The sequence below is a fragment of the Notechis scutatus genome, chromosome 1, assembly GCF_049901735.1.
Source record: "Notechis scutatus isolate UNSWTSFEM ecotype Mainland chromosome 1, rNotScu1.2, whole genome shotgun sequence".
Taxonomy (NCBI): Eukaryota; Metazoa; Chordata; class Lepidosauria; order Squamata; family Elapidae; genus Notechis; species Notechis scutatus.
This window is the reverse complement of record NC_142009.1, coordinates 327,999,031-328,015,249: the sequence shown is the minus strand read 5'-3', so window position 1 is coordinate 328,015,249 and position 16,219 is coordinate 327,999,031. Positions and strand designations below refer to the sequence as shown.

Genomic DNA, 16,219 nt, shown 5'->3' with positions numbered 1-16,219 from the left:
CCTCTCTTTGTTCCAGCATGGTGTGATAATTGCAGAAGATGATGAGTATTTTATTGAACCCCTGACACTTGGGGTCAATATCAGTGAAGAACAAGAAAGAGAAGGAAGCCCTCATGTGATCTACAAACGATCGTCTCTCCAGCACCCACATATGGACACAGCTTGTGGTGTGTTAGGTAGGAGCTCTATTTGACTGCATTTGATGAAGAAATGTCTTATTGTGATTTCTATTATATTTTTATATTTAGAATAAACAAGTTTCTATCCCTTATTCTTTTTCTTTTTTTAAGTGCTTTAAAGGACATTTGGATGCTTATTGTCTGAAGTTATATATATAGAAAGAAATAAGATTTAAGGGAGGAGGGAAGTTCTTGGAACATTATTATATTTTCTATCCCTATGATTAGCGAAGCACACAAAAATTATGCAAACTGAGAGAGGCTGGGGGCAACAGGAGGTTATTACCAACATGTAAGACTGTTATTCAAGTTCCTACTGGCAACCACAAAGCCACACTATTTTTTTTTTCTCCTTTGCATTAAATTCAGGGCAGTTAATAGGCTGGATTAGATTAAATGTAGGAGACACCACAAATGTCAATAACATTAAGGCAGAAACTTTAAAAGCCATCCAGCTAGTTTAAAAATGTTTCACTCCAGCAGACATTTGGTTTGAGGATGTAGTTGTGGATTTGAAATGCGGCCAGGGAGAAGGGAAAGAGACACACATACCACCTCTAAATTGTGATGCTGGAATTCATGGGATTAGATTCCCAGTTTCCGGAAGGAGGAGAGGAAAGTGAGCCAGCTGATCTTGGATGTCTGACATTTTCTTTCACATTAAAGCTGCCAAGCTTACCCGTTGTGTATTGATACTGCACTCTATTCCCCTGGCTGAAAAAGAGGGAAAATCTGTTTCCAATTTGTTTCTTGGAAAACAAGAACTACTGGACAAATGTAATCTTGGAACAAGAAGTGGGTGATTTGCATTCAGATCCTTACCATCAAATACCGCCTCTCCTCCTTCCATTCCAGATTTGGTTTTACTGCTGATGTTTCATGCAAAATCCAACATGTGTGCCTGTTTCTGAATAATAAGACAGGGCAGAGGAAGTCTGCTTTTGAGGGTGAACAGCAAACCACTTGGTTTCTGGTGGCATCTGGAGAAAAGAGCATTTACTTTTTGTGAAGGACATTGTCCCCAGATTTATTTATCATTTCATTCCTCATTATTTACAGTCACAATTTCTTAGCAATATTTATACTCACATTTTAATTATACACACACACACACACACACACACACACACTTATCAGGTTTGAAAACTGCCCATCTCCTTTATAGAGAGACTCTGGATGGTACATGTACAGCTGGGTAAATACAGGTAGTCCTCAACGTACGACCAAAATGGAGCTCAACATTTCTGTTGTTAAGTGAGACATTTGTTAAGTGATTTTACTATCTTTCTTGCCACCGTGGTTAAGTGGATCACTGGTTGCAATTGTTCAGTTAGTAACCCAGTTTTTAGTGAATCTGGCTTCCCCATTGGTTGTGAGAAGGTCTCAAAAAAAGATGATCACATGACCCTTGGGACACAATAACAGTCATAAATATGAACCATTTGCCAAGCATTTAAATTTTGATTACATGATCATGGGGATGCTGCAACGGTCGTAAATTTGAAAAAGTTACATCACTTTTTTCAGTGTTATTGTAACTTTGAATGGTCACTAAATAAACTGCTTGTGATGACTCAAAGAGGCGTGGCACAAAGGCAACACAGTCAGATAATCAGGAGGAGGAGACCCTTTATTAGCTCCAACTTTGCCCCCAATGTCCTGGTTACCTTCTGGCTGGAGAAAAACTCTCCCAGGAACAGCCTTTGGCTGCAGAGAATCAAGTCCAAAATGTAAAATGAGGTAATTAGTCCGGCAGGGCAGGAGCAAGAATTCCAGACGTGAAGGCACGGCAATAACTCAACACAGTTGGGAAGACGCCAGGAACACAGATAACCAAAGTCAACACAAGCTAAACTCACATTTGTTCCCAGCAGCTGCCGCACTCAGCATGCATTTCTTTTAAGCTCCCTTCTTAGCTGTGGCTAATGAAGGGAATCAGGGCCCTTTCCTCCCCCGTAAGCCACACAACCCATGTTGCTCTCTTCTCTGTTCCTCCCTGCATGTCCTAGGATGGAGAGGAGGTGGGCCTGGGTCTTCCTCTGAACTCTGGTTCTACCTCTCCCCTGCTCTGCCTAGCTGGACTTTGCCCTTCCCCAGTTTCCTCCACAGCCAAGGAGCCACACTCCCACTCCATGTCAGCTGTTCATCAGCTTTCTTTGGCATATATTCAAACACTAAAATGCCCGGCAGTTAAATTTTTGGGAGGCCTTAGGGCACAATGTTTTTTTTTTTGAAGCTCCATATTCTTGTATGTTAGTCCTCGAGTTACGATCATTTGTTCATCAACCATTACAGCAGCATTGAAGAAAGGGACTTATGACCAGTCCATGAACTTATGGCCATAGCAGTGACCCCACGATCATGTGATCATAGTTTGGTTGCTTGGCAGCCTGCCCACAATTATGACCACAGGGGGTCTTTCAACTCCCCCCCCCCTCCAGCCACCTACCACTCTGCCCATCTATGCTCTTTTGGCCCCCTGCATAATTCCACAGCCCTTGCTGCCCTAACTGACCTTCACAATCTTCTTGCTCCCACTGCTGACCAAGCATGCCCGCCCAGTTCCTTCACAAGGCAGATGCTGGCTGCATGAGACTTTCTTCCCCAGGTTACCCACAGTTGTTTCCTTGCAAGACCTGGAGAAGGTGGGTAGCAGCTGCCCCATGAAGGGCAAGGGCGAGCCCCATTGTCAACAGCTGGAGCACAAAGAGATAGGGTGGTGGAGTGCACTCAGAATATAGCACCGCAGGCTACTTCTGCTGACTGCCGGCGGCCTGCAATTTGGCCGTTCAAATCTCACCAGGCTCAAGGTTGACTCAGCCCTTCCCTCCTTCTCAGGTGGGTAAAATGAGGAGCCAGATGGTTGGGGGCAATATGCTGGTTGTAAACCGCTTAGAGGGGGCTGTAAAGCACTGTGAAGAAGTATATAAGCCTAAGTGCTATTGCTATAGGGCAGCAAGAACGGCTGGAACACCTGGGGTTTCATGAGGTGGCAGTTTCGTGCTGCTCCTGAGAGGCTTCCTGGGGTGGCTCCTTTGTGCAGTGCTGCTGGCCTGGGTTGGGGTTGGATTTCACGCTGTGAGGGCTTTGCATTGCACTGAAGTTAAGGGGATTCTTGCAGCTTCAGAGCTGTGGCATGACAAGTAGCCCCTGAGCCACAGGGTGCGCCCACAAGGCAGGGTACAAGGTGGCCAAAGGTCGAGATGAGATTGAGATAGGTGAGCAGGTGAGTAGAAAAGGAAGCAGTCCCTTACCTGACTGGGATGTGGGGCTAGCAAAGACTAAGCCCAGAATGACTTGGATTGGGATGGGTATTCACCCAACAACCTGAGATCCTTGGTTAACAATAGCAAGAGGGAATGCCAGCATTGCTGCTGTTGAGTGATGCAGTCATGTGACATCATGCTTTATGACTGTATAGGTTAGCAATGGAAATTCTGGTCCCAGTTGTGGTCATAAGTCAAGGACTGTGTCAGGATTCCGGCAGTTACCCCAATTAAATCATGAGTCTCGAGCCAAACTTACAAAACTTCAAAATGATTTATTGGGAGTTAAGCTGTCCGGCACTGCCTGGGTGTAGCCAACTCTGAGACACATAATTCATTGTCACCCTTGACCTTGGTTTTCCCTCCACTTCCCTGGGTGTATCGTAATTCATATTCTCCAATGGGACACATCCATATCCAAGAGTCATCAATCATGTTCTCCAGTTAGAATTTTGCGCTGCAGAAACTCTAGTCACCTAGTTACTAACTTGGAAAACATTTGTGGAATGCACTTTTGATTTCCAAGCTGCCACACTGCTCCCCCCTCCCTTTCTGTTGGCAACTCTAAAAAGACCATAGAAATATTTTATGACTTGACATGTATTTTCTTCTCACTATATCATGTATCGGGGAATATTTCCCCTTTCCCTTTCCTTTCCTGCAAAGGGTCTGAAGAAACTCTTTTTTTTTTTTTCCAAAAAAACCTTTGAATTCCATTTTATCCAATTGCTTTAATTTCTTTTGTCAAATGATATTTACCCATCCAATAATTTCAACCATACTTTAATAGGTGCCTGTAGTTATACTGAGTGGAAAGAGGAAGTTTTGTTTGTAGGATTCCTTTGGCATTAAGCTAAAACCAAGCCACCATGATGGTTTATCATTGAACTTGTTGAATGTGTTCTTTTGGAAGCAGTTCTAGAAATAAGAAGTCAATTGGTTTTGCATTGTGAAATATTGGGAGTCCAAGAAGAGAGGAAGGAGAGCAAATACTAAAGACTTCATTGCTATTTCCCTGCAGATGAGAAGCCATGGAAAGGTAGACCCTGGTGGTCACGGACACTGAAACCCTCCCCTTTGAAGACCCTGGGCAACTTTTCTCAAAGGGGACAACTGCCTCTGAAGAGGTCAGTCAGCACTGAGCGTTACGTAGAGACTCTTGTGGTGGCTGATAAGATGATGGTGGGCTACCATGGCCGGCGAGACATAGAGGAATACATCCTGGCTATCATGAATATTGTAAGTATTATAACCAAGACCTTTGTCCTACCATCTGATGCTATGTGAGAAGGTCCTTGGGAGACAGGAGGAGGATCCACAGCTTAGGCGCAGTTTTTTTCCCCAAGGTCACTCGCACATACCTTATCATCACACGCTATGGGTAGTCATTGAATTATAACCACAATTGAGCCCAAAATTTCTGTTGCAAAGCAAGACACTTGTTAAGTGAATTCATAAGTCCCTTTTTTTAAAAATGCTGTTGCAACTTTGAACAGTCACTAAATGAATTACTGTAAGTAGAGGACTACCTGTATTACCATAATTTTCTACTCCCATTTTTGTGACCTAGTGGTCACCATATCAATAGCAATAGCACTTAGATTTATGTACAGCTTTACAGTGCTTTACAGCCCTAAGCTGTTTACAGAGTCATCATATTGCCCCAACAATCTGGGCCCTCATTTTACCCTCTTCGGAAGGATGGAAGGCTGAGTCAACCTTGAGCTGGTGGGATTTGAATTGCCAAATTGCAGGCAGCCAGCAGGCAGAAGTAGCCTGCAGTACTGCACTCTAACCACTAGCTGACTAATCCCTGGCAGCTTCATTTGTGGATATTGATTTCCACATTTTCTTTTTACCAGACTTCTCAACTTAGTACCGTTTAGATATGTCAGGACTACACTTCCCCAAATTCCTCTCCTAGGTTGGAATTTTGGTAGTTACATGCCAAAGACCTGTAAAAGGCAAAACAATGAAAAAAAGCTCATTACAAAGGCTGACGTATCCTTCTCTTTATGCAGTTGAAGGATTCCCGTTTCTTTCTCAGATCTTCTTAGCAATAACAATAGTATTGAGATTTACATACTGCTTCACAGTGCTTTACAATCCTCTCTAAGTAGTTTACAGAGTCAGCCTATTTCCCCCAATAATCTGGCTCCTCATTTTACTGACTGGAAGGCTGAGTCAACCTTGAGTCAGTCAGAATCAAACTCCTGGCAGTGGGCAGAGTTAGCTTGCAATACTGCATTCTAACCACTGCACCACCGTGGTTTTTCATAGCTAGCAGCCAAAGTTTAGAAGAAAGAGGATAGTGCCCAGGACAGTGAAATCTATTGGTGAGCCACAGTGGTGCTTGATAGAAACAGAAAACAGATCTTTATGAAAAGAGACTTCTGGGTAGGAGAGCGTGGGAAGTTAGATGTGATTAACCACAAAATCTCCCTTGAACATGCCTCATTCCTCTACCCTCTCATTTTAGCTTGAAAAGTTCTTCCATATTCTGCCAATCCTGCAAAGGATGCCATTTCTGATCAATCATGATGCTGAATCCATCTTCTTTTTAACACTGGTGTTTCCTTGTTTCCTGGAGGTCAGGTTGCTAAACTTTTCCAAGACTCAAGTTTGGGCAATATCGTGAACATTCTGGTAACCCGCCTTATCCTGCTGACAGAGGACCAGGTAAGGAAGGGATTCCCAAAGGAAGGAGGAGGAGGAGATTATTTTAAATATATATCTATACAGTGTTTTGATAAAGACTAGGCATACTACAAAGTAACATTCAATCACTGTACTACAGGCAGATCGTTCATTCAGTATAAGGAATGAAAGACTATTTTGTAGTTGTTCAGTTACTAAGTTGTGTCTGACTCTTTGTAACTCCATGGACCATAGCATGCCAGGCCCCACTGTCCTCCACTGTCTCCTGGAGTTGCCCAAATTAATGTTCATTGCATTGATGACACTATCTAACCATCTCCTCCTCTGCCGTCCCCTTCTCCCTTTCCCTGTCATGCCCCTGTTGGAATCTGATTCTGAGGGGGAAGTTGAACAGCTGCCAGGGAGTGGGAGTGTGACTCCGGTGGCTGTGGAGGAAACTGGGGAAGGGCACAGTCCGGCTGGGCATTCAGAGGAAGTCCCAGGCCCACCCACTCTTCATCCTAGGGCATGCAGGGAGGAACGGAGAAGGAAGCAACATGGGTTACGGGGGAGAAAAAGGCCCTGATTCACTTCATTAGCTGCATCTGGGAAAACAGGATATAAAGGGTGTTTGCGCACAGCACCTTGCAGGAAGCAAAGCGTACGTTATCTTTGTTTGTCATGCCTTATTTGGGTTCTGGCGTCCTTCCAACTGTGTGTGTTTCGTTATCTTTTGGAAGTCTGCAATTCCTTATCTTGCCCTGTCTCGTTAATTGCTGCAGTGTGGTTTGTGTAGGTTTTTATTTATAATTTAGATTTACTTTGGATTCGGACTGAATTTCTTCCATTTAAAAACTGTTTTTAGAAGAATTTCTTCTCCAGCCGATGATAACTGGACATTGGGGGCCAAGTTGGAGGAATTAAAGGGCCTTTACCTACTTTTGTGACTTTGTTGCTTTTGTGCCATGCCCCGGGTCATCACATTCCCTTTCCCTTCCCAACATCAGAGTCTTTTCCAATGAGTCATTCTCATTAGGTGGCCGAAGTATCTGAGCTTCAGCTTCAGGATCTGTCCTTTCAAAGAACAGTCAGGGTTGATTTCCTTTTAGACTGACTGATTTACGTATCTGATATTAGCACAGTTGAAATATTTCACAAGAAGAGTTCTCCACTCCTCGACTCGTTGTAGAATACCTTATGCCACCAGACTTGAAATTCTAGACCTAGAAAACCTTGAATTACGCCGCCTTCGATCTGATCTAAGTATGGTATATAAAATCATACATTGCAATGTCCTACCAGTCAATGAATACTTCAGCTTCAACCATAACAACACAAGAGCACACAATAGATGCAAACTCAAGGTTAGCCGCACCAAACTTGATTGCAGAAAATACGACTTCAGCAACAGAGTGGTCAATGTCTGGAATACTCTACCTGACTCTATGGTTTCTTCCCCAAACCCCAAAAACTTTAACCTTAGACTGTCTACTATTGACCTCACCCCTTTCCTAAGAGGTCTGTAGGGGGCGTGCATAAGCGCACCAACGTGCCTACCGTCCCTGTCCTATTGTTTCTTTTTATTTTTCTTATATGTATCCATTTCATGTATTCATAACTATGTATATACTTATACCTATTATCTTGTAAGCGATTGACAAATCAAATCAAATAAATAAATAAATAAATAAATAAATTTAATTTCCTTGCAGTCCAAGGGACTCTCAAGAATCTTCTCCAGCACCAAGCTTGGAATATTAGGGAAGATCATAATAGACTCTGAAGAATCATCACCAATCCCAAGGCTAATTCTAGGAGACATGGACCAGAGGCATAAAGCAGTCTAGTTATATATGAAAAATGTTTTCACCCCCATTGTGAAATTGAACATTTTCAAAACAATCTAGAACTAAATAAAAAGAGAGGTCTGAAGAAGTGCAATGACTTGAGATCCTAATAAAAAACGAGGTTCCTAGAAGGAAAGGCTCATATATAATTTCCTCTCTGATGCAGGAAATTATTCCCCAGAAAAATCTTTCTGGGAAATCAGAAATTACCCCAAATAATGTGGGAAAGGATGAGGAGGTAATATAGGAATATGGGAGGGGGAGGAGGCTGTCAACATGGAGTTCCAATAACAAAATGTAGTTGCAAAGGAGGCCCCATCTTATGTTCCAAAACAGACAAATAGGAGTGTATCAAGATGCCAAGGAAAATTCTCCACAAATTAAGGGGCCCTGGGTTGTGTCTCTCTGAGTTTGGTTGTTTTCTTGCAGATGTTTCATTACCCAAACTAGACAACATCATGCTAGTGATGATAGCACGGATGATATTACCTAACTGGGTAATGAAATGTCTGCAAGAAAACAACCAAGCTCAGAGGGCACCAAGGACAAGCCCAAGCTACAAATATTCTTCTTTACTGGTCTCCAAAGATCATCGATAAGCTCCTCATCACATCATTCATGTTCAGATTGACCTGTTATCTTCTCCAGCCATCCCTGGAAATCAACCATCATGCTGGGAAGTCCCTTGACAGCTTTTGCAAGTGGCAGAAGGCTATTGTGAGCCTCAGCAGTGATGGGAATGCCATTCCTGACAACGGCATCGCTAACCATGATACGGCGGTTTTGATCACCAGGTAAACCTCTAATTTCAGGGAGGTTGGGTTGGAATGGATGGGGATGAAAAGCCAATACAAACAGCCCTCGTGTTGTGACCATTTGTTTAGTGGCCATTCAAAGTTATGATGATGATGATGAAAAAGTGACTTGGAACAGTCCTTGCATTTATGGGCCGCAGTGGCGCAGTGGTTAGAATGCAGTACTGCAGGCTACTTCTGCTGACTGCCGGCTGCCTGCAATTTGGCAGTTCAAACCTCACCAGGCTCAAGGTTGACTCAGCCTTCTATCCTCAGTGAGGACCCAGACTGTTGGGGGCAAGAGGCTGACTCTGTAAATCGCTTAGAGAGGGCTGTAAAGCACTGTGAAGCGGTATATAAGTCTAAGTGCAATTGCTATTGCTAGAGCCGTGGTGGCGTACTGGTTAGTATGCAGTATTGACTCTGTAAACTGCTTAGAGAGGGCTGTAAAGCACTATGAAGCGGTATATACCAGTAAGTCTAAGTGCTATTGCTATGACCGTTGTAGCCACTGCCTGGTCACATCAGAATTTGGGAGCTTGGTAACCAACATGTATTCACAGCAGTTGCAGCATCCTGAAGTTACATGATCACCATTTATTTGCAATGTTTCTAGACGGTTTCGGACAAGCAAAGTTAATGAGGGAAGCTGGATTTGCTTAACAAATTGCATGATTCCCTTAGCAACCGCAGAAATTCACCGCAGCAAAAAAGTTCATAAAATCAAGTGCAATTCACTTAATGACCAGCTCGATTAGCAACAGAAGTTCTGGTCCCAATTGTGGTCATAAGGTCAAGGACTATCTGTGGTGCTTATGTTGAAATACGGTTTCTTCTCATGCTTGTAGTTTTACTTTCATGAAATAAAATGAAATGTTTGCTGGAATACTTCCGTGAAAGTATCTAATAGTCTATGAAATCCTGCAAGATAACCCCTGTTTCTCTGGGGAACTTTGTCTTTCTGGGGAACTGTATCTTTTGCCTCCCTTCATTCTAGATGTGCAAGATAAGGAAGGGAAGAAAAGTATGCTAACTTGGAAAGTCTTGTCTTTCAACACAGCTGCTTGAGCAATTGCTTGTGGGTCTTCTCACGGAGTCCCTGGAGCATATTTACAAAGCCAATCCTTGGATGAAAAAACACATGCCTTGTAAAATTTCTCTGTGTCTCATAAATTCTGCATCTCTAGATAACATCCTGCTGTGTTTTGGAGTTTGCGTGTTTTTTTGTTTTTTTTGAAGGGTGAAAGAGTTCATTGGTTGGGTTTTTGCAAAAGGCACACATGTCACTAAGAGATGAACCATCAGTAAACTTACAAAATTAAGTTTTAGCCAGGGATGGGCTGCTGGGGGTTCGCAAGGGTTCAAGAGAGCCCCCTAGAGCTAAGATTCCCACCCAAATCCCACTCCTGGCTGGCCCCGCCCACCCTGCCCCTCCCAGGACTTGCCACATGGCCCATTTTGGATGTAGGTAAGTGCAGGGTGCACATGGAGGCTTGGGGAGGGTGAAAAACGGCCCTCCCGGAAGTTTGGGAAGATCGGAAATGGGCCCGTTTCTGGTTACCATGGAGACCGGGGCGGCCATTTTCGCCCAGAGGCTTGAGGAAAGCCTTTGGGGCCCAGGGAGGGCAAAAACGCTCTCCCTCCCACCGCCATGGTGCAGGAGGCCAACTAGGCCACACCCACCATGGCCACACCCACCCAGCAACTTGGCAGAGAACCCGCTGCTAACATTTTTGAAGCCCACCCCTTGGGTTTAGCCCTTCTGCCCATATTTATATCCCATTTTTTTATAGCCTTTTTTTATAGCGGTGGGATGTATCAAATGGAGTGAAGTTTCATAAAAAGGAAGAACCAACATCTGGAGTGACAGCTATTAAAGATGCTAAGTTTGACCATGTTATTTGCAAGGATTTACAGGCGATTACAGGGATGCATGATTGACAACCATGATGTTGCAGTGGTCAGTTGGATAACAATTGCTCAAGTTGTTCTCAGAGGAAACCTGTTTAAATTGAATTTCTCAAAACATTACATGCACTGAAATAGAATCTACCTTTCTGATGTTTGCAACATGGTGTTCTTTTCAAAACAATGTACACAGTGGCATACGGGAGGTCTGTTTCGGAGTAGTGCACATAGTTAATACCTATGAATTTTCAACCAGACTTTTTAAAAAAAAACATAGTGAAATCGAATAAGAAGTAATGAATTTTAAATTTGCAAAAAAAGGAGAAAACTCATCTGAATCTCATGTTGACAAAAGAAACCTATCAGATCATTGATGGCGAACCTTTTTGGCACCGAGTGCCCAAACCAGAAAGTGCATGGTGGAGCGCCAGAAACCCAAAGACCAGCTAGCCGGTGTGTGCGTGCCTGTTTTCAGGCCATTTTCTGGGCCATTTTCCAGGCCATTTTCTGACACTCTGTCTCCTGTGAATACCAGAAACCAAAAGGAGCAGCTGGCAACCGTGCGCGTGCCCACAGAGAGGGCTCTGCGTGCCACCTCTGGCACACATGCCAAAGGTTCACCCTCACAGACCTAGATGAACAGAACAATTTGGTGGCAATTCTTTACCCTTCCAGTGAATGAAAATGTTAAAATCAAACAAGTTTTGGAATAGTACGTCTCCTTTTACAGTTATTTGGGTGCACTTCCGTCTTTAAAGATATGGCTGCCATTTCTCCCACTCTGCCTGACTCAGCGCGAGAGAGGAAAATGTATTCACAATTTCCTTGCTTCTGTTGGGTATCCTTGACATACCATCTCGTGTCTGTCTTTCTTTGATCTTCAACAGAGACTTATGGCCTTTTCCTCCTTGCCCCTAACCAAGGCATAAATATATAGTAGCCTCATAACATTGGCTTCGTCTCATCTCTAACCCTATGAGTAAGACAGGCTTAAGTCATCCTTGGCTAAAATGTTTTTTTCCCTTTCCCTCCTACATTGTCAGTCTCAGGATATGTAAAATCTGTTAAAATTTCTTCCCTGTTACTTTGGAGGAAAATCAAGGGGCTGGCAATGACTAAGAAGAGAGGCAGTCGAGGCTGGAGAGAGATCAGTAATAAGGACAGCAACTTTCATGCCAGTATGGATAGTCCTCCACTTGCGACCACAATGGAGCCCAACATTTCTGTTGCTAAGCGAGACAGTTCAGGGGATTTTGCCTCATTTTACAATCTTAACTTGTCATGGTTGTTAAATGAACCATTGCAGTTGTTAAATTAATAACATGGTTGTTAATTGAATATGGATTCTCCACGGATTTTAAATGTCTTTGGAGATTCTTAGTCATCCAGGACATGCTTGTCCCAAAGGTGGTTTTTCAAAAGGCAACTGGACTTTCTGGTTTTTCTTGGAAGACGTTTCGCTTCTCACCCAAGAAGCTTCTTCAGCTCTGACTGGATGGTGGGGAAATGGAAGGATTTTTCAACAGTTCCAAGAAGGCTCCAAATCCATTTGCACCACTCAGCTGACCCTGATGACACAGATAAATCTCCAGATGGTCTTAACAACTTGCTAAAACAGAGGTCTCCAAACTTGGCAACTTTAAGACTTGTGGACTTCAACTCCCAGAATTCTCCAGCCAGCTATGCTGGCTGGAGAATTCTGGGAGTTGAAGTCCACAAGTCTTAAAGTTGCCAGGTTTGGGGACCTCTGCACTAAAAGAATGCAAATGACCAGCTGTCTGCAAGAGAGTAAAAATCCTTCCATTCCCCACTATCCTGTCGAAGCTGAAGAAGCTCCTTGGATGAGAAGCGAAACGTCTCCAAAGCAAAACCAGAAAGTCCAGTTGCCTCCTGAAAAAAAAAGCACCTTTGGGACTCGCTGACTTTGCTTGTGAGAAGGTCGCAAAAGTTTAGTTTAGTTTACTTCATTGTCATTGCACCTCGTACAATGAAATCAAACACCCTCTTCAGTGATCACACCTGCCCACTGCAACCGTCATCAATATGAATCAATTGCCAACCGTCTGGAGTTTTGATCATGTGGCCATGGGGATGCTGCAAAGGTCGTAAGTTTGAAAAACGGTCATAAGCCACTTTTTTTTTGGTGAGGCAACTTTAAATGGTCACTAAACAAACGGTTGTAAGTCGAGGACTACCCAGTGGTGGGATTCAAAAAAAATTTTTACAACCCGTTCTGGGGGCATGGCTTGGTGGGCGTGGCAGAGGAAGGTTACTGTAAAATCTCCAGTCAGAGGTGTGATTTGCCGGTTCTCTGAACTACTCAAAATTTCCACTACCGGTTCTCCGGAACTGGTTAGAACCTACTGAATGCCACCACTGGGACTACCACTGGGCAGAGGGGGAAGTCTTAAGTTCAAGTTACCTTCACCTGGAGCTGATGTTGTGCCATCACAAAATTTATCCAATTCCCAGGGAATGCGTAAACTCTCCAAGACCCAGTTTTCAATCCTGCACCTCTAACAAGCAGTTGAGCAAAGTACAGCTAGCCCTTGACTTTCAACCATTCGTTTAATGAACTTACAACAGCACTAAAAAAGCACTAAAAAAGGCGATTTATACCAGTGGTGGGATTCAAAATTTTTTTACTACTGGTTCTGTGAGCGTGGCTTGGTGGGCGTGGTGTGGCTTGGTGGGCGTGGTGTGGCTTGGAAGGCGTGGCAGGGGAAGGATACTGCAAAATCCCCATTCCCTCCCCACCCTACTAACCTGCTTTCCAGCTCCATTCTCCTATGCAGGGCAACCAAAGAAGACCCAGCCAATCAGCTGGGACTTGGGAGGCAGAGAATAGATGAGGGCATAGCCAGTCAGAGGTGGGATTTGCCAGTTCTCCAAACTATTCAAAATCTCCACTACTGGTTCTCCAGAACTGGTCAGAACCTTCTGAATGCCACCTCTGATTTATACATACAACCGGTCCTCACACTTATAATTTTCACATCAGCATGTCTGTGGCACATGATCAGAATCTGGATGCTTGGCAACCGGAATGCATTTACGATGGTTGCAGTGCCCCAGTATGTAATCATTTGCAACATTTCCCAGCCAGCTTTCAACAAGCAAAATCAATGGGGGATTTTTCACTTAATGACCATGTGATTCACAGCAACTGCAGTGATTCACTTAACAACCATGGGGCAAAACTTTGTAAAGTCAAGTGCCACTCACTTAACAAACACCTTGCTTAACAGTGGAAATTCGGTTCCCAATTGTGGTTGAAAATTGAGGGTTACTTCTGATAGTTCTGATACTTCTGATACTTCTGTTGCTTTCGTGGTCTGCTTGTTTTTCTCCCTGCAGTCACAGAAGAAGGTGGGAAGTTGAATTTGATGGATATTTGGTCAGACTCAGCAGGGCTCCTAACAAAATAGTTTAATTTAACAGAATTACAATCAAATTCCTTTAATCCCTCCCAGCGGTCCAGTTTATTTTTATTGCTTTATTTATATCCCACCTTTATTGTTTTTATAGATAATTCCACGGCAAACATACCTAATATTTCTTCTTTCTCCTGTTTTCCAAATAACAGCCCTGTGAGGTGGGTTGGGCTGAGAGAGAGAGAGAGAGAGACTGGCCCAAAGTTACCCATCTGGCTTTCAATGGTGATTTGCAGGGCCCATTTTATTTTATTCAAACTTTACATTCAGGGGATGGTTGTAAACAGGCCCACTGATGAAAATGCATGAAAATATTGACATCAAAATTTAGGCTTACATACCCCACCCGCTCTATGGAGTTTTCATAGATTCTTCATTTGGTGATCATTTTCCGGGCAATAACCCTGCAGAAAACACAGTTTAATCGGTGCAATGGAATCTGATATGACGTTTTTCTTTGTTTCTTTGTTTCTTCTCTTTTCCCCTCCTCCTAGATATGATATTTGCATTTACAAAAACAAACCCTGTGGAACTTTAGGTAGGTAAAAAATGTATCATCAAATGCTTATCATTATAGCCTACACTAATTTTTTATGCTGATTTTTTTGAAGTGGAAAAAATTTACTTGGGCTGGGATCATACAACTCAGTAAATAGGCCAAAATGGGGTTTGCAGTAGTGTCTATACACAGGGGTCTCCAAAATTGGCAACTTTAAGACTTGTGGACTTGAACTCCCAGAATTCCTTAGCTGGCCATGCTCACTGGGGAATACTGGGAGTTGAAGTTCACAAGTCTTAAAAGTTGTCAGGTTTGGAGACCAGTGGTGGGATTCAAATGTTTTTACTACCGGTTCTGTGGGCGTGGCTTGGTGGGCGTGGCAGGGTAAGAATACTGTAAAATCTCTAGTCAGAGGTGGTATTTGCTGGTTCTCTGAACTACCCAAAATTTCCACTACCGGTTCTCCAGAACTGGTCAGAACCTGCTGAATATCACCTCTGTTGGAGACCCTTGGTCTATAACAAACACCACTGTCAATATGTGCCTCTTGATGTCATTATGAAAAATTAGCAGTTGGGTCATCATGCATATGAATTGCATCATTTTCATCCTTTGCCTCTGCCCCCAATCCCATAGACATAAGTAGAGCATGATATAGTGTTTCATTGGAATCCTCAGCCATTTTTTTAATGTGTTGATTGATGCAAAATATTTGTTAAGCTATTAGGTAGTCCTTGAGTTATGACCAGATGCTCTGTGACTGTTTGAAGTTATAAGGGACCTCCCCCCCCCAAAAAAAAGATACTTACAACTGGGTTCTAAAGTGCAGGTGGCAGAACTGCCCTGGGGTTATGTGACTACATTTCACACACTCATTTACTCCATATTTACAGATGTTTGCAGCATCCTGCAGTCATGTGACTATGATTAATGACATTTTTGCATCAAACTGGGATTTACTTCCATGTGGGGGTGGAAGGGTGGGCAAAAATGCCCAATAGCGGACAATGGGTTTACTTGATGATTGCAATGTTTGATTAACAACCACAGCAGTCACTTTACCAACTCCGTTTTGGTCGTAAGTCAATAACTACCTGAAGTTGTGTTTGTAAGGGCATGGCCCATTATAAGGGTAAGGCAATTATATTTTGCTTATCTGAAGTAAGGTTTATAGCATCTTGAGGTAAACACAACCAATTCGGGGTAACCTAATCTTCCTGTTACTGTTATCTTTAATTCTGGTTTCTTTTCCGGATACAGTTGGCCTGGGAGTAGGTTTACATAGTAGTAGTATTTCCTTAGGAGGAGAATTATGCCACACTGGCTAAGGATTCTGGGAGTTGCAGTTAAGCACGTTTGTTGAGCTACAATCATCCTCAATCGTTGCTTGCAAAGAACGGCTGAATGAAAACATTCAGTCTCTCAAAAAGTTTCAAATAGTGAACTGGGATTGTCCATTGTGGCAGCTTGTGATAGATGAAATCTGTAACAGACTCTCAAGTATGGGGCTTGGAGGGCAGCAATATAATAGCCTTGATATAATTAATAATATGGGGAAATGTGTTGTTTTTAAGGTGATGTCTATTAACTTGCCTTTTAACACAGGTGGGCAGCTACTTGTGGGCTTCAATTCCCAGAATTCCTGAACCAGCCAT

General features: G+C 43.1%; 1 protein-coding gene across 1 annotated transcript in view; it reads left to right on the top strand.

Annotated features, from left to right (window-relative positions):
• The window catches only part of ADAMTS10 (ADAM metallopeptidase with thrombospondin type 1 motif 10), an 82,234-nt gene that overhangs the window by 18,718 nt on the left and 47,297 nt on the right, over positions 1–16,219 (top strand). Inside the window, exons 4-8 of the mRNA XM_087951384.1 lie at positions 17–176; positions 4,467–4,684; positions 6,041–6,124; positions 8,578–8,723; positions 14,560–14,603. Coding sequence (XP_087807510.1) covers positions 17–176; positions 4,467–4,684; positions 6,041–6,124; positions 8,578–8,723; positions 14,560–14,603 — 652 coding nt within the window. The remainder of the gene's footprint in view (positions 1–16; positions 177–4,466; positions 4,685–6,040; positions 6,125–8,577; positions 8,724–14,559; positions 14,604–16,219) is intronic.